General features: G+C 51.9%; 1 protein-coding gene and 1 long non-coding RNA gene across 2 annotated transcripts; both read left to right on the top strand.

The window, feature by feature from the left end:
- Positions 1-1,638: 1,638 nt before the first annotated feature.
- Positions 1,639-4,293, top strand: LOC127334929 (F-box protein At5g03100). Its single transcript, XM_051361493.2, has 4 exons — positions 1,639-1,794; positions 2,560-3,303; positions 3,401-3,538; positions 3,686-4,293. The coding sequence occupies exons 1-4, from the start codon at positions 1,639-1,641 to the stop codon at positions 4,058-4,060; spliced, it is 1,413 nt and encodes a 470-aa protein (XP_051217453.2). The 3' UTR covers positions 4,061-4,293.
- Positions 4,294-10,019: 5,726 nt separating this feature from the next.
- LOC139833039 (uncharacterized) lies at positions 10,020-10,403 on the top strand. The gene is made up of 3 exons (XR_011748075.1): positions 10,020-10,106; positions 10,188-10,241; positions 10,326-10,403. It is a non-coding gene; the product is annotated as an uncharacterized lncRNA (long non-coding RNA).
- The last annotated feature ends 8,322 nt before the right edge of the window (positions 10,404-18,725 follow it).

Genomic DNA, 18,725 nt, shown 5'->3' with positions numbered 1-18,725 from the left:
ACCAGGCAAATGGATACAAAGTTATGGAAAATCCCCAAGCAAGCATGTTAAAAAGAAAAGAAAAAACGACAATTGAGATGGAGGTGAGCCACCAGCTTGAAGCCTAACATGAAAACAAGAGATGCCACACCTAAACAAGATGCAACTTAGACTACCAAACAAGAACGAAAAGATGTAGTCTTGGGAGACCACCAGCCGATGCACCAACCACACCAAACTATTGCCAGAGAAAGATGCATGCCCTCTCGCTTTGGGCCATGGAGCGTCGTTCCTGCCAGCATATAATGAGTACCGAAGAAGGTGCCATTGCACGTGTAGAAGATAAGAAGAATTCTCGGACTCAAACTTTACAAGCCCTCGAGCTAATAAATGTGCTCCGCTTTTGTAAGGGTCGTGTCATTACTGATAGGGACAATGCCAAATAGCTACGTTGGATAAATCGGAAGTACCGTATGCGCCTAACTCTGCTACGACAAAGTGTGTGAAGTAGGTGCACACCCCGCGCCAGAGTGCCGCCTTAAGGTTGGAGAAGTTGCCAATGGTGAGCATGTGGGACCTAGCCATGGTGACTTGTGGCTCTAAGCCCCCGAGCTCGTTAAATTCGGAGAATAGTCACCACTTTATGGGAGATGCTCCAAGACGGCGAGTTTCTACCGCCAAACAGTGTAAACATATCATGCATTGCAACTCATTGCAAATACTTAATTCTATTGTGCACAAAAGAAAAATGAAGTAGCTAGTTTGTGCAAAAGTGAATCCAAAAATTACGTGTTTGTGCAATTTACTCGAAACTAAACACATCTTTTCTGCTTTATTAATGATGAAAGGAAAAAAAGGAAAATCTTTTGGATCGTTTCAAAGAAAAATTAAAAATTAAAGACCACGGCACACTGAAGGAAGTCAAGGAACTAGGGAAAATAAAACCTAAGAAAAACATATAGATCGGAGTAGAAGAAGATAACCTGGAACAGATTCTAGCTATTTTCTCCATCTAACAAAACTTATTTAAAATTTATCGAAATTTAAATGTATCTAGATGCATCTAAATTTAGACAAATGTAAGAGATGGAGTACTATCGATCACCGCACTACGACTCATTAGCGGCGCAGATCACCTCAACCAGCATAGTCAGTGTCACTCCTCAGGCCTCGGCACCGTATCTGGAGGAAATCGATCTGATTAGCTCTCTCCCCGGTGAGATCCTCAGCATGGGAGCAGACGCGGAACCGTTTCGTCCTGTCGCTCCCGCGAGCGCAGGGCGAAACCCTAGCCTTCCCCAACTCCAGCCCCTCCTCCCCCCGCCCCTCCCTCGCCGCCGCCAGAGGGCGTCGCCGGGCAAAGCCCCGGGGCGCCGGCGGCGGCGGGGCTTCTCTCTCCCCTGCGTGGCTGTGGTGGCGCGGGCCGGCGCGGTCGGCGGGGGTGCCGTGCTTCTCGTCCGGCGCGGCGGCGCGGTGGCCCGACCACGGCGCGGTGAAGGCGCTTCTCCGGCGGGGTGGCGGCGCAGCCTTCGGCTTACGGCCGGCTGGCGCGGCCCTGCGACGGCGCGCCGTGGCCATGGGTGGCGGCGGCGGGCCCAGATCTGGGCCAGCGGGCCTAGGTCTGGGCCTCATCAGGGCTGCCTCGGGTGGGTGGCCTCGATGCGTCAGGTCGGCGAGCAGCGAGGGCGCTGGTTCGTCTCCCCCGATGTCCTGCGGCGGGCATCGTGGTGGGTGCCTCGGTCCGGCGTCCTCGACTCCTCGGGATGTGAGGCGGCGGCGGGCGGCGTCTGCGGCGTGGAGCTACGGTTCACGTCGGTTACGAGGTAGTAGCTGCCGTCCCGGGCTCCGCTCATCCTCCCCCACCTCCCGGACGAAAGTCCAAAATCTTGTTGATTGGGCGGCGGCGACGCGCTGCTGCGCCGTGACCTTCTTGGAGGCGCCGCCTGGGGAGGTTTCGGTAGGTTGGCGGAGCTGAAGGTTGCAGCTTTGGGCAATGTCGGTCCTTGAGCAGCTGCGGTGATCTCTAGCCCGTATGCGTGCGTCGACGACAGTCCGCCCCGTCCTCTGCAGGTGCTCCCGGCGGATTTCTCGTCGTTGGTGGATGTCCAAGTGCTCGGCAGTGCGGCCGGTATGGTGTGATCCTTGTCAAGGTAGTCTCTCCAGGGTGGCGTCGGGTCCGGAGCCCAACACCTCTGCGGCTCTCGGGTGAGCCTCTCTCATGTCCGATGGTTCGACGCCTTCGAACCAGGCGAGAGGGCAGGGGCCCTCTTCGGCATGAGAACAGGTTGGTGCTTCTGGTGCTCGGAGTTCTGGCTGTTCTCCTCGGAATCAAGACTACAATTCTGCTCCGGGCAGTGCCTCGCCGTGCCTCCGGTCGGTGTCCTTGGTGTCGAACAGCGGCGGTCTGCACTCCTGCAAGCTTATCCTCGCTCGTAGTGCAGTGTTGTAATTCGTTCTGTATGTACCCGTGTATCTGTCCTGCCGTGGTGTGCGTGTGTGGTGTGGTGTCCTGTTGTAACTCCTGGCCGGTTGATGGCTTTGTTAATTCAAAGCTGGGCTTTCGAGCCTTCTGTTTAAAAGATCCTCAGCATAATCATATCTCTCCTCCCCATCGACGACGCCGTGCGCACCACATCCCTCTCCCGCCGCTGGCGTCCACTATGGCGCTCCTCCCCGCTCAACCTCGACATCCTCCACATCGACGGATGCGGCCGCGACCGCGTCGCCGCCGTGTCCAAGATCTTCTCCGACCACCCCGGCCCCGCTCGCCGCTTCTTAACCAACTGCGTCCAAATCCCCGACCCCGACGGCTGGCTCAGGTCGCCCGCTCTCCGAGATCTCCAGGAGATCGACCTGTGGCTCTCTAAGTGGGAGGCTCCGATGCCGCTGTCCATCCTGCGCTTCGCGCCGACCCTACGTGTGGCCAGATTCGGTTGTTGCAGGTTCTTTCAGGAGGAAGACGCGCCGCCGTCGTTTAACTTCCCTTGCCTTGAGAAGCTCACCATGAGAATCGTTTCCGTACGGGAAGACACCCTCGACCGCCTGCTCGCTGGCTGCCCTGTCCTCGAGAGCTTGCTGCTGGACAGGTGCCGGGGCTTCTGCTACCTGCTCATCAATTCAGCGACTCTCCGGAGAATCGCCGTCGATGAACCTCCGCATCCCTATCACCTAGTCATAGAAAATGCCCCCAGACTAGAAAGATTGATCAGAACTGATCTTCATCCAGAGTCCAGTATCTGGCTAATCAAGGCACCCAAACTTGAGATCCTAGGCTCCATGGCAGATGACATCGCTGAACTCAAGATTGTGTCTTCAATTTCTCAGGTAACTGTGAGCATCTAACCCAAGATTCAGTGTTACACATCATATTAGTAGGGCTCTTTATGATCATGTCGTATGTTTATGCCTTTTCTGTTATTAGGGAATGGCGGTTGCAGGCAATTTGAAAGCACTGACACACAGCCTCAAGGTTTTGCATCTCACATCTAGTGGCCCTAATCTTGATGCAGCTATAGTCTTCCTAAAGAAATTTCCTTGCTTGGAGAAGCTCTACATCACGGTGAGTCTATTCTTTCTTCGGTAGCTTTTAGTGGTAAAAATAGCTCCTGTAATTTCATAGATGGAGTATTATCCAATGAATAAATCCCTGTTTTACTTGTCACGTAGAGGCTAGTTCTACCATGTAACTGTTTTTATTTTGTTTCAGTCATGTCCAGGAAATGATATGGAGAATGTGCATCATCTTAATCCACAAGATCCTATTGAATGCCTCAATCACCTCAGAGAAGTAGAGTTAAATTTTTATGTCGGCACCAGATCAGATGTTAACTTTGCTAAGTTCTTTCTCCTGAATGGTAAAGTTCTCAAGTTAATGAGATTTGGTGTCAAGGACCAATATACTGATGAATGGATAGCTGATCAACACAGTCAGTTGCATGTTGACAGTAGGCCTTATCCAAATGCTCGACTTGAATTTGAAGCTGCTCATGATCCTGATAATTTTGCTTGTGCCAGCCTTGACCACATTCTGTTCTCGACAGATCCCTCCAGTAGACCTTGTGAAATTTGTGGAAAAGGTTGACTAGATTGTTGTCCCCCCCACCTTTTGTGGCATGTCTTGTCACCGTGCAAAACTGGAAACATGGCACTTTGGACTTGTGTGTAATGCTTTAGAGATTTTCATGCTACTATTGTACTTGTCATATTATAGAGATTAAGAGATGTGTCATGTGTTTGGCATGCTAAACTGCAAATGATCGCAACCTAGTTGTTCACTTTGATTCAGCAATTAATGTATGACTTCTAGATCTTGAATTGTTTGGAGGAAAAAATATTTGATTCTTCCAAAAAATAAACTTTAACAACTGACTTAATGAAGTGCTGCTCTCTTGTAGTCTTTTTTGTTGTGAGAAGCAGAGCCTATGCTTTCAGTAGCAAGGTGGAGTAAAAGTTAACATAGTTTGCCACAATTGATGGATGTTTTTTTTCTTAAATACCTGTTTGCTTCCTAGTGATTTGAGATGTCAATTCTACTTCTTGAGTTTTCTGCATGTACTAGTTGGCCCTTGATGCTCAAAGGCAAGGCCTCATATGTTTGTTAATATACTTCATTCCCCACCAACTTACTTGCCTGAGAAATATGCTTTGTACATCAAATTGTGTGGGCATGCTCTGTATATACTTGTAGAATTAATCTCCTTTCTATGATTTGAAGAAGTATTTGTACACATATTATTGCATTTCTTCCTATTGGAGGTTCAAAAAATGAGAACTTCGGATTTTCGTGTCGTCAAACCCTGCTGCAGAGCAACTGCATCTTCAATTCTTGGAACTCATTCCTGCCAGTCATAAACGGTCGTAAAAGTATCAAATATCTCTAGTGTGGGTCGTTCATATTTTATTCGTTGTCATACTTAAATCTTGAACTTTCTACTTATCCAATAGCTGGGATACATTATCCTTTTGCAGTCAGAGAGAACCAATTTCCTTTCAAACATGTATAATCGGCTTCTTGTAATTTCATCGGCAGGTGTCTCTAGGAAGAAAAGTCTGGCACATGCACCAATTACATATCAACGTTTGGACACAGCTGAATTTTATTTTATTTTTTGAAAACTTAAGGACTTTATGCATTCACATGTACAACCTCTGATCCAATTAAACCGACGCTAGGGTTGTGAAGATCGCGTGTATTTGTACGCTGTACGCGCGTCGATTAAAACTGATAGGAGGGAGTAGCGGACAGCAATGTGCATGAATGCACATTCAGACATACAAACTGGTCTGTAATGGGACAACAGTCTTGATCCTGAAAAAACCCGAGCAATTCAACGACCAACATCATGGATATCGTAAGCTTGCATGGCTTTGTTGATGAATAAGCTTATTGCTCTCTCTTAATATCTTGATTATTGGAATCCGGTAGCTCGCAAAGAATTGAAGCAAGCTATTTTTTCTGGGGCTTTCTATTTTCGTGCCCTCGGGGCTTTAGTTGTACTCAGTTTTTCCCAGCTCCTTAGTTTTTCCTCAGTTTTCTTCAAGCCCTTGTCTGAAACCTGCAGAAGGAGCTTGGACGGGAGGATTCCCGTTTAGTTGACCGTCCCGTGCTGACGTGTCGTCGTGGTGAACAGACAGATGCCATAGGATGGCTTAAATTGAGGCCGAATGAACGCTAGAGGATTCGGGGGAGGGTTTGTGATCAGATGGGATGAACTTCCGGATGGTTTCCTCAAGAACTTAGCCAAGGCTAGAGGTTGAAGTAGAAAGACACAAGGAAGAACTCGCTCTAGATCACTTTCTTCATTGATTTCCACAGGTTACAGGTTTGTGTTTACAGAATCTCTCCTTCTGTGTTCCGTACGTCGCCCGTGAGGAGGGCTGCCCCCTCTCCTTATATAGGGGAGAGGGTGGCTTACAGGGCAAGAAACCCTAATGGTATCTTTGACTAGACAAACTACTTTACAAAGCTACTTTACAAAGCTATTTTAATCATAGATGAGACCGGGGTCTCTTTTAATCAGGGATGCTGACGTCCTCCGGCTTCTTTCATCGTCATCCTTCTCTTTATCGTCAGCCCTTCGTTTAAAGCTACTTTGCTTAGCTCATCTTTGTCTTCTAGCTCCGGAGAGGATCTTTGACCAGTCCTGCCGACATGCTCTTCTTTCCGGTGGCCCGGTATCTTTTCTATCCGGTTCCGGTATACCTCTCCTGAGGATACCGGCTTAGCCCCGCTTAGCCAAATGCTTATCTTGTGCTCCGGTATAAACATTAAACCGGTATCTTGATGGCTCAAACCATCCGGTTTGGCATGCCTTTGGCATACCGGGGGTCATCCCCCCAACATTAGTCCCCGAAGCTGGTATAGTCTGGCGGATTCTATCCAACAGACCATGCCAGGTTCTCACGTCTTTGGATACCGGTTTAATCTATCCGGTGCTGGGCTTTGATCCGGCATCTTTGCCCGGATTTTCGTTATCTTTCTTTGCAAGACATTTTCCGGTATCTTATCCTCCGGCATCTTAGTCATTAAACACTTCCTCGGCGAAGTCGAGAATATCTTGGGCCCCTCGCCTGTCAGTGACATGCGCACTGTGACTGACTTGTCAGTGTCAGGGGTCACTTCCCTTCGGCTTCTGCGCGCGCATTAACTGCCTCATAGCGAATCCTGGCCTCCGCTCTGGATCCGTGTGCACTTCCCTGTGGCCTTCTATCTTTACGCGTGTATCGCCACGCCACGTGGTGGCCCGTGGAGCGAACCGTCGCGGCCCACGATCCGAACCACCGAGGCCCAGCGGTTTTCGGCCCACTTCTCCCTCTTCCCTTATAAGGCGAAACCGCTCCTTCTTCTTCCACTTCTCGCATTCTCCACTTCTTCGTGCTTAGTGCTTTTGCCCTCTGCGCCTCCGCCGCTTCGTTCGCCGTTCGAGCTCCGCCGTCCGGCGAACTTCCGCTGCTGCTCCGCCGGATGCCGCTGAACTTCACCGCGTGAAGGACCTCTGCGGCACTCCTGTCGCAGTTGCGGCATTGGCGTTTCCTCGAGTTCTTCCTCACCTCGCCGTCGACGGACCTCCTCGCCGGCCGTAGGCTCACCATCCCTCCGGTGAACCTCTTCTTCTGCAACTTCGCCGCCTCAGGTTAGGCCCGATATCTTTTTACCTCTTCTCTCTTAGCTTTCCAGATCTTGAGCCGGTAGAGTATTTATTCCCTCTTTATTTTGCTTTTTCTCTTACTCGTAGATCTTCGCGCGAGGGTCTTTCTGGGGAAAACTGTTTTTCGGTAGATCCCGGCGTCGCCCAGATCTATATGTCTAGCGAAGAGCCTCTTCCCATCTCCTCCTCTAGTAGCCAAGGCAGTAGTACTTCCGACGGGCTAACTGAAGATCTCGCCCGGATGGAAATGGAATCCAGCAAGGATCAAGAGGTTGGCACCTCCAGCCGGGCCCCCGGAAAGGATCTTTCCGGTATCACACGCGGAGCCTGGAGGGGTTCCGACGTGACTCAATATGAGATCGACTGGCTCTACCGGTTCAGGAGAATACCGGAAGGAGTCTCCTGCCGGCTTCCTCGTGACGAGATCGAACCGGTGCTTGAACCCGGTGAGGTCGTTGTTTTCCTTGCTCACTTTGAGCGTGGCTTCGGCCTTCCTGCCTCCGATTTCTTCCGCCAATTCCTTGACTTTTATCGACTCCAGCCTCACCACCTTCCCGGCAATGCCGTTTTTTACCTTTCTTGCTTTGTGGCCTTCATGGAAGGCTACATCGGCATCCGTCCCGCTCGCGAGACGTTTGCCCGCTTCTTTTCTCTCCGGATCAACTCGGTCCAGGGCAAGGACATTCCCAAGCCCAAACCTCCCGTACAATGCGGGTCTTGTATCATCGGCTCCCGCCAAGGGAGCCCCTTTTTTAAGTTCAACGGCCTCGAGTCTTGCCGGTTGTGGCAGACGACGTTCTTCTATGTGAAGAACAAGAGCGCCACTGACCTCATCAATCTGCCGCCCTTCAACCCGGCGCCACCCGCCAAGGTCAACTGGAACTACAACCCTGGTACGGATCACATAGAGACGAACCGGGTGGTACGCTTCATGTTGAAGCTGATGAAGGATACCAACATTTGCTCCGATGATATTATCCGCACCTTCATCTGCCGCCGGGTGCTTCCCCTTAAGCGCCGCGCTCACAAGATAAACGAGATGTACGGCCCTGGTGATCCCACCAAGATCACCGGCCTGCCCTTGAGCAAGGCGGACGTGGTCCTGAAGGCTAATCAAATATGCCAAACGGACATGCCGGATGACTGGGAGTGGGGCCTCTGCCCTCTCAGCTCCAAAAATCCTCCGTCCCAAGAAGTAAGAAATTATGCGACTCGGGTCGTTTTACCGGTAACTTTTATACTTGTGACTAACCCCCTTTTTTCTTTTGTTTTCAGGCCAGGGACCGCTTCCCCCGTATTGACTCAGATCAGCGAGGCCCTTGCCGGAAGCGGCCTTTGGATAAGTTCGACCCGGACCCTTTCATTCACTGGCAGGATCTGAAGATGGGCCGGACTCCAGCCTCGCGCCTCGGCAAGTCCCCGCTGGAACCAGCCGGTTCGTCTGACGACCTGACCTTGCTTGAGGTAGCTCTTCTGTTTGATCTCTCATATTCTTTTGTTATTGTTCTTCTGTAGACATTCCCTCAGCCAATATCAACCCACAGGTCCATGAGCATGTGGCTCCCCTGCAGGCCGAGGTCGGGGATGAGTTCCTGGACAAACTTATGGCCCAAGGCCAGAAGAACAATGCTCCGGCTGCTGACGCCGGCCCTAGCCAAGCTCCTCCTGCCAAACGCCCTCGGACTGAAGTCCTTGGAGGAAAGCAGGTGAGCACGAAGCGCTACAAGCATAAGCGGATGCCGCTTTCTTCCGGGTAAGTTCTTCATTTCCCTTTTTGTTTGCTTTGTTTTTACCAAGTTCCTTTCCGGTAGCTTTTTTCCAATTCGTCCTTTTTTCTCTCTTTCAGCCCTGCGCTTGAGCTTGGCTCCAAGCCGGATGGCTCTGCCGGCTCCGCAAGGACCTCAACTCCTCCTCCTCACTCAAGTCCGGCACCATCTGGTGCCGGCAACACCTCTTCCTCCCCTCCGGGAGGCACTACAAGTTCGGGGCGCGCGGCCCCTACACCTCCTGATCACCGCGCGGAGGAGGATCTCACCTCCCCTCCTGAAACCCAGGACACCGGCGCCAGCAACACCGGTGCCGACGACACAGATGCCGGGCAGGCGGAACCTCTGGTTCCTCCTGGCCCGAAGAAGAAGAAGAAGAAGCAGCCAAGCTCTTCCCCCAGCAAGACCGCGCCGGACACTTCCGCGCCGGCCTCTTCTGCACCGCAACCGGAAGCTCTCACCCTCGAGCCTACCGGGACTACGCCGACACCGTCGCCAAGCCAAGGGCCTCCCGCGGCCACGCCAAAACCGCCGCCGACGACCCCCAAGATCACCCAGTTCCTCAAGCCTGGGGCGTCCCGCGGAAAGGCTGTGGATGGCAGCGCATCAACCGGCTTGCAGCCTTTAGTGCTGCATGTGGGGCCTGCCGCCGCTGCGGCCCCGGAAAAACCTTCCGGCCTCCTGGGCCGGATCGTTGAGCTGAAGCGCGAGGGCCGGGACCTGGGGCACCTTCTCCCCTACGCCCAAAAGTGGAATGATGCGGATATCTCTGCATCCACCCGCGGCCTGGGGAAGGACCGTCTTCCAGCGCCAGACCCTGCTGGGCCCCGGTCCACTGAAGAACATTTCATGCGGCTCAAGCGTGCCGTGAAGGAGTTCGACAGTGCGTGGTACGACGCCACCAGCAACGTGGTGGTAAGTTTCGCCAACCTTCTTGTAATTTTTGTTGATGTCGGTTTCTTTCTTCCCGGATCTTGTCTATCCTCCCAGTCCCCGAGTTTCGTGTTGAGAGCGTAGCTCTTAGCGCGAAACTTAACTAGAAACACGCGAAACCGGCATAGCCAGTCCCCGAGTTTCGGGTTAAGATCTTTGCTTCTTTCTTTCTCACAATTATCTTCCTTTGAACAGAGCACCGCGGATGCCCGGAAGCAGCTCTTCGAGGAGCTTCTGTGGGAGCATCGGGACCTTGCCGAGGCCCACAGCCACTGCCAAGGTTTGTTTCCTTTCTTTTCCTCCGGCATCTTTTCACCGGAATGTTTTCTTCTTTAATACTTACGCATCTTTTGTTCAACAGCTGTTCCGGAAGCTACCATCGAGGCCCTCAAGGCCCAGATTGCCACGCTTCAAGGTATCACTCTTTCTTTTCTGGTTAACCCATTCTTTTTCATTTTATCAGTTGCCACTTGCTAACACCCTTCTTTCCGGTATCTAGGCGAGAAAGAGCAGCTCATCAAGGAGCACCACGAGGCACTGGACGTCCAGAAGACCGCCTCGAGGGAGCTGAAGGAACAAGCTATGCAAGCCGCGATCCAGCATGACCAAGCTCTGAAGGATGCCCAGGCTGCAGCCGAGGCCAGGCTGGCGGAGGTCGTGGAGGATTCTACGAACTCCAACACGGTGCTGACGACGGAGCTGGAGGAGGAAAGGAAGGCGCGGAAGGCAGCGGAGCACCTTATTGGGGTCATGACCACTGATCATAAAGAATATGATCGGCTGGTTATGCAGATTGATGTGCTGGCTCTCCGTAAGTCCTTGCCTTGTCCCTTCTTTCGCTTATAAGCTTTCTCCTTTTGAAAATGTGTCCGTGTTCCCTTTCCTTCCGGCACACTGCTTTCCGGTACCTTGTGCTTATGCTTTTCCCTTCTTCTTGTAGAACACTTCCCGGACTCCCAGGCACACGCCGTGAAAAAGGTGATGGAGGATCGGGTGGCGCGGAAATTTCCCAATATGGACGCGCAGTGGGACGGGTACGACTATCTGGTCGCCCTCTCCGCTCGAGTCCAACACATGCGCTCAGTGGACCGGCTCCTTGGCGATCTACCGGATGCCGCCATCCAACTTTTCAAGGTGCTGTGGCCTGAAGAAGAGATGCCGGCAAACATCACCCTTACCGCCCACCGGCTCAAGGAGGCAGGGCGCCGGATTCGTGAGTGGTAGTGCTCCGCGGCTCGTGCCGGAGCTGACACGACGCTGCGCTCCGCATGCTCCTAGTATCCGGACTTGGATCTGGATGCGCTTCAAGGTGTGCGCCAAGATGCTCCAACCGACGTGGACCCGGTTCTTACCGCGAAGCGGCAGGATCGGGCCTACCGACTCGCGGAGTTCGCCGAGGTCCGCACCTTCATCCCTCCCCCTCCTGATGTCAAGGACTACCTCAGCGATGAGGAAGAAGAAGAGGGAGATGAAGATGAGGATGCCGAGGATGTGCCGCCGGAAGCTCCCGAGGCCAGCGCTGCTCCCCCTGAAGCCCCTGAGACCGGTGCTGCTCCACCTGACGCCTCCGTTGCCTGAACAAACTTATCTGCTCCTGCTTGCTTGATAATAGAACTTGTTAAATTCGACCCCGGTATGCCGGGGTGTATGATGTAAGATAAAACTTGTCCTTGTGGTTTGTGGTGCAACATTTTATGCCGGTGTCTTGCACATCGGTAACTTATTAAGTTATGTTGGTTTGCTACTTAGCACTTTGCTTATCGTTTCGATTTTTTGTCTTGCACTGCAATTATTCCGAAACTGTTTCCGCATCCAATTCGATGCACACTTGGCTATTTTGCTTTGGCTCTGCCTACCTTCTCTGGGCGTTTTTGGCGTATGAGCACAAAGTTCTTTCACCAAGCAAGCATTTTCTTGAACTTAGAAATAACTCGAAATTTTTGCAAAGAACCGGTATAACCGGGGTTAGTTAAATTTTCCGGATTGTTCTTTCCTGCTCTCCCTCTTCGCATCTCATGTGCTTATCCCCTACCGGTTTATCTTGCTTGCCATGAAGCCGGGTTGCGGACAGCAGCAGAGTCGAAGACTCCGGTAGGGTTTAGCACACTACTAAACCGGAAAGAAAAAAACGTTCAATAAGCAACCGGTAAACTGAAAAAATAAACAAATTACATGCAACCTTAGTGGGGTAGTCCCCGAGATTCATTCAAGGTTCCGACATCTTTTATTCATAGCAATTAAGGTACAAAAAGGAACTTCTTACACCACAACTTCAAGAGTAGAAAGGACGCAATAGAGCTACATTCCACGGTTGTTTGGTCTCCTCTCCGGATTTGTCCGCCTTTCCCTTCTTCCATTCCTGCGCATCAATTAAGTAATAGGCATCATTGTGGAGAGCCTTGCTCACAATGAAGGGTCCTTCCGATGGGGGGGACAGCTTGTGCCGGCCTTCAGTGCGCTGCACCAGGCGTAGCACTAGGTCCCCTTCCCGGAATACTCTCGGGTTAACCTTCCGGCTGTGATAGCGTCTAAGGTTTTGCTGGTAAATGGCTGTTCTTGCCAGTGCTAATTCTCTTGCTTCTTCTAGCAAGTCCACATCATCTTCTCGGGCCTCCTTTACCTCTTCTTCGGTATAGAGTTGCACCCTTGGCGAATCATGGAGAATGTCGGTTGGTATGACCGCTTCTGCTCCATAAACCATGAAGAATGGAGTGTATCCGGTAGACCGGTTTGGAGTTGTTCTTATACTCCACAGTACTGATGGTAGCTCATCGAGCCAACACCCCGGTGACTTTTCCACCGCATCAATGAGTCTTGGTTTGATACCGGAAAGTACCAAAGCGTTTGTTCTTTCAACTTGGCCATTGCCTTGCGGATGCGCTACTGAGCACAAATCCAACCGGATGTTGTTGTCTTCACAAAATCTTTTGAACTCACCTTGAGCAAAATTGGTGCCATTGTCAGTGATAATGCTATGCGGGTAGCCATACCGCAAGATAACATCTTTTAAGAACTTGACCGATGTGTGCCCATCACACTTTGCAATGGGTTTCACCTCTAGCCACTTGGTGAATTTGTCCACCATAACCAAGATGTGGGTCATGTTTCCCCTTGCGGTTTTGAACGGGCCAACCATGTCTAGGCACCAAACGGCAAACGGCCAAGTTAGCGGTATTGTCTTTAAACCGGATGCTGGGGTATGGTTTTGCTTGGCGTACCTCTGGCACCCGTTGCATTTTCTTACCATATCCTCCGCGTTTTGCAAAGCCATTGGCCAATAGAACCCATGCCGGAATACTTTTGCCACCAGCGCCCTTGATGACGCGTGATGCCCACATTCTCCTCGGTGAATTTCCTCAAGCATTTCTTTTCCCTCTTCTGGTTCCACACACCTTTGGAGGACACCGGTAACACTTCTCTTGTATACCTCGCCATTGATGATGGTGTAAGCTTTGGACCTCCTCTGGATCCTTCTAGACTCATTTTCGTCAACCGGCAAGGTGCCGTTGATCAGGAATTCCTTAATAGGTTTAACCCATGATGGTGCCTCCCGGACTAGGAACACCGGTACGTCTATGTCCATGCTATCCACCAGCATTGCTTCTTCCGGTATGGGCACAGCAGTCCCCGAGCTTACCGGAGCAGTCCCCGGGTTCCCTTCGTCGATATCCATTGGTGCAACATGTGACTCCGGTACAAAAATTGATTCCGATTCCGGACTCAGTTTGATCGATGGTACTCTTAAGTGAGCTAAAGCTATTCCGGGAGGAATTTCTTGCCTAGATGAGCCCAACTTGGACAAAGCATCCGCGGCTTCATTTTCTGCGCGCGGCACATGGTGAAACTCACACCCTTCGAAGAATCCGGCAATCTTTTGCACGTGAAACCGGTACGAGGCCATGTTGGCATCTTTTGCATCCCAATCCCCGGAACACTGCTGTACCACAAGATCTGAATCTCCGTAGCAAATGATCCGGTGTGCACCGATTTCTTTTGCGACCTTAAGCCCATGGATCAACGCTTCGTATTCAGCGACATTGTTTGATGCCCTGAAATGCACTTGTAAAACATACCGAAGATGATCTCCCTTTGGTGAGGTGAGCACCACACCGGCACCTAGACCCTCTTTGAGTTTGGATCCGTCAAAGTGCATCTTCCAGTACTCTACCCTCCGTCCGAGGGCTTGTATTGCATTTCCGCCCAATCAACCAAGAAATCAGCTAAAGCTTGTGATTTTATGGCATCCCTTCTTTCATATACCGGCACATACGGTGATAACTGAATTGCCCATTTTGCAATCCGGCCGCTGGCGTCTTTATTGCACATGATATCGGAGATGGGTGCCTCACTCACCACCTTCATGGGGTGCTCCTCAAAGTAGTGCTTGAGCTTCGTGGCGGCCATGAACACGCCATAAGTCATCTTCTGGAAGTGCGGGTAGTTTTGCTTCGAGGAGGAGAGCACTTCGCTCAGGTAGTATACCGGCCTCTGCACGGTTTTTCCCTCCTCTTCTCATTCTACCACAACTACAACACTAACCACCCGGTTTGTTGCTGCTATGTAAAGCAACATGGGTTCCCTTTCTAAGGGTGAGGCCAAGATTGGGGCCGTTGCAAGCATGGTTTTTAGCTCTTTGAACGCCGCGTCTGCCTGAGGGGTCCAGACGAACGTATCGGATTTTTTCATTAGAGCGTATAATGGCAAAGCTTTCTCTCCTAGCCTGCTTATGAACCGGCTTAGCGATGCCAAGCTTCCGGTAAATTTTTGCACATCTTTTAATTCTCGTGGGATAGTCATTCTTTCTATTGCCCGGATTTTTACCGGATTGACTTCAATGCCCCGGCTTGACACAAGGAAACCGAGCAGCTTGCCGGCAGGGATGCCGAAAGTGCATTTTGCCGGATTAAGCTTCATCCGGAACCGTCTTAGGTTATCGAATGTTTGCCGGATGTCATTGATTAAGGTGTTCTTTACCTTAGTTTTTATCACAATGTCGTCTACATAGACTTGCACATTCTTTCCGATTTGATCAAACAAGCATTTTTGCATACAGCGCTAGTACGTTGCACCAGCGTTGCGCAAGCCAAAGGGCATAGTGACATAGCAATAAGCCCCATTCGGGGTAATGAACGCAGTTTTTATTTGATCTTCCTTTTTCAAGGGAATTTGGTGGAAACCGGAATACGCATCCAGAAAGGACAACAATTAACACCCAGCAGTTGAATCAATCACTTGATCGATCCGCGGCAAAGGGAAAGGATCTCTTGGGCAAGCCTTGTTTAGGTTGGTGTAGTCGATGCACATGCGCCATACCTTTGGAGCTTTTGCCTCCAGGTTCTCATCTTTCTTCTTTTCGACCATTACCGGATTAGCCAGCCACTCTGTGTGCGTGACCTCCACAATGAAACCGGCAACCAATAGTTTTGTCACCTCCTCTCCTATGATTTTCCTTCTATCTTCAGCGAACCGGCGCAAGGGTTGTCGCACCGGCTTGGCATCCTTCCGGACGTTTAAAGAGTGCTCAGCCAGCTCCCTTGGAACACCCACCAAGTCATCAGTTGACCAGGCAAAGATATTCCGATTCTCACGGAGGAAGCTGACGAGCGCGTTTTCCTATGCTTGATCGAGTTCGGCACCGATGCGAACGGTGCGCTCTGGGTAAGCCGGATCCAACACAATGTCCTTTGTTTCATTTGTCGGCTTGAATGCCGGTGAGCCCAAGCTTCCACTCATTGCCGCTAAGCTCAACTGTGAGGACTGAGCCAGCGCAACCACGGTTTGCATTCTTCTTTTTTCCTCTGCGATCACCAGCGATTCCGCTAGGTTTGATCCGGCAGAGGCTGTTTCCAGTGAGACCTTATAGTTCCCCACCATAGTTAAGGGTCCACGAGGTGCCGGCATCTTCATCTTGAGGTAAGCTGTATGAGTCGTAGCCATGAAAGCTGCCAATGCTGGTCTTCCCAGCAACGCATGGTAAGGACTGTCTAGGTCCACCACCTCAAACTCAACATTTTCAACCCGGCAATTGTCACGTCCTCCAAACGATACGTCCACCCGAACTTTTCCTACCGGAGCGCAGGACAAGCCCGGAACGATTCCGTGGAACGTTGTACGCGTTGGCTGAAGCATGTTTTCTGTTATGCCCAGCGTATGCATGGTATGCTTGTACATGATGTTTATGCTGCTGCCGTTGTCTACCAGCACCTTGCTGAATTTTACTCGAGTCTGCGGCCCTTTCATGATTGGGTCCACAACAAGAGCGTATCCACCCGGATTCGGCATGATTTTGGGGTGATCCTTGAATGACCAGGTAATTTCCTGATCTGACCACAACATGTATCTGGGAACTGCCGGCATCACGGCGTTTACCTCCATGGAGCGGCGATGCACACTTTGCCTGTCTGTCGGCTCAGTGACGAAGACAACACAGCACAGATGCGGGGCCTCGTAAACATTCCGGCCTAAAGGTGCCGGTGGAGGTGGTTGATCATTGTTTTGCTCCACCCGGTTAACTTGCTGGTATTGTTGCCTGTTTGGCTGATGCTGTACCGGTAAAGCATTTGCCCCGGTGAGTGGTGGCGGTGGTGGTAGTTGTTGCTGACGCAGCATATCTTGCGATGGCGGCAACACTGTTGAGCACCCTTGTGCTTGCGCGTCCTTTACTGCTCCCTTTTGCATCAAGTACTTGGTCCAAGAACAATCCTTCGTCAGGTGGTTTGACGGGTGATCCGGGTTCGGCGTGTGCCACCGGCAAGGTTGATCCATGGCGGCTTCCATGGTGTATTTTACGGGTTCCTGCCAATTCTTTTTCTGGCCCCAGGGCTTCTTTTCGACCCACTGCTTTTTAGGACCCGCCCATGGCTGCGATCCGGTTTTTTGCCTTTGGCTGCCGCCGGCATCATAATTTTCTTGCACGGCAGCAACGTGCTGCGGAGCGTACCTTCGATCCGGGAAATCTTCCCTTCTCTTGTTGTTCCGGTTGTCCCGGTATTGTTCCTGTCGCTGCTGAGGCGGGTTTGACTGCTCCGGCTCGGCTTGTACTGCCGGTTGCAATGGGTCTCCCAATGCATAGCTGTCCGCCACACGTATCATCTCTACCAAGGTTGCTGGCATGCTTCTCTGCAGCTTTTGCCACAGCGGTGATCCTCTCCGGCATCCTTGACTGAACCAAGCAATTGCTTGTGCTTCAATCACTCCTTCACACGTGTTTCTTGTTGAGTTCCATCGGGTAAGATAATCCCTGTCTGTTTCACCGGCACGTTGCTGGCATAAAGCGAGCTGTTGGGGCCGGTTTGGCCTCTTGTAAGTGCTACTGAAGTTGTTCATGAAGGCTTCCTCAAAGTCCAGCCATCCGTTAATGCTTCCTGCTGGCAAGTTGTTAAGCCAAATCCGTGCAGGGCCTACCAGGTAGGACGGTATGATTCTCACCGCCCAACGCCGGTTTACTCCACCACCAGCTACATAAACAGCTGTGACATAGTCCACCAGCCAATCTTCCGGCTTGGTCGTGCCATCATACGTTTTTGTGTCCCGGGGCAGCTGGAAATTGCGTACCGGTGGCTCTTCTCCCATGATCCGTGGGCCAAAACACTTCGGGCCAGGAGGACCCTCAGATTCGATCATTTCGGAAAGATGTACCCTGTCCAGCCTGTGCCTCGCATCCTGGTCTGGCAAACATCTTTCCCCCAGGCGTTCCCCCAAAGGGTTCCAGTAGACTCTTGTTCGTTCTACTCCGGAATCTCCCTCTCCGTATCTTTCCGGTTCCGCGGCTCTTGCCTGCCGGTACCTTGGTGGTGGCATTTCCTCATACGCTGCCCTTGCAGCTCGATAATTTTGCCCGGTTTCATATCTACTGGCATGATTGTTTCCGGCATAGCCTCCTCTGGCATAGCCTCGACCTGCCCCTTGGCTTTTTCTACCGGCATCGTGTTGCCCGGCTTGTTGTTTTCCGGCAAGAACCGGATCATACACAGTCATCTGCTGTGCGTTCATTTCTTTTTCTCTTCTTCTGTCCGGATGGGGGGACGATGCCTGCCCATGGGACTTGCTTCCGGCATTCTTTGTTGAACGCGCGGATTTTGAGGCCGCGGCCTTGTTCAGCTTAGCCAGTTGCTCAGCATTCTGCTGCTCAATAGTTTCCAGCAGCTCTCTAACACGCTCTTGCTGTTTTGCCAAAGCATCTCCGGAAAGCGATTCACATAGCTCTACTGCAGCTTTAGCAGTTTTTATAGTTTTATCCGGGCTACTGTACTTAGGTTTTTCCACGATGCTAACAGATGCAGAGGTACTTTTGCCGGCAAGAACTTCTTTGCGCAAATCCTGATCTAGGTTGCGAGCTTTAAGCCGGTTCTCCGGTATCCTAGCAGCATGAGCGCTAACAGAAGCAAAGCCATGGGCAGCGTTATACTCACGTAGGGTTAGATTCAGCTCGCGCTGCGCCCGGACGATGTCGGTGCCGTTCGCGAGCAGCTTCTGGCGCTGTGCCTCCAGCTCCGCCTGAGCCGCTGCCGGGTCGATGTTCTGCGCGATGGGCGTTGCCAGCATGTTCATCGTCGCTTGGAGTGGTGTTGCCGGTGGTGCTGATGACGTTCCCGCAGCGCCAGCATCACGCTCCAGCGGTGGCTTGGCCGCACGGGTCGAAGCCGCACGACCAGCACCTTCATCCACAGCTTCTTTTCCTGCACCAACCACGCCAGTCATCATTACCTCGACGCTGCCGGCGGCGCGGCCAGCACAGAGCCATCTTGGCGGGTCCGGTGCCACCAGCACCGGCGAGAGGCGCTGGCGCACAGGGACGGTGCCGAAGTAGACGCGGTGGCTGCCGAACTCGATGGTGCGGCCGTTCTTGGGGAAGATGCCGCCGTTGGCGAAGCAGCCCGCGTTGTCGTTGATGAAGTCC

This window comes from Lolium perenne, chromosome 1 (genome assembly GCF_019359855.2).
Source record: "Lolium perenne isolate Kyuss_39 chromosome 1, Kyuss_2.0, whole genome shotgun sequence".
Classification (NCBI taxonomy): Eukaryota; Viridiplantae; Streptophyta; class Magnoliopsida; order Poales; family Poaceae; genus Lolium; species Lolium perenne.
Note: the sequence above shows the minus strand (reverse complement) of the source record. Positions and strands in the feature narration are given on the sequence as shown.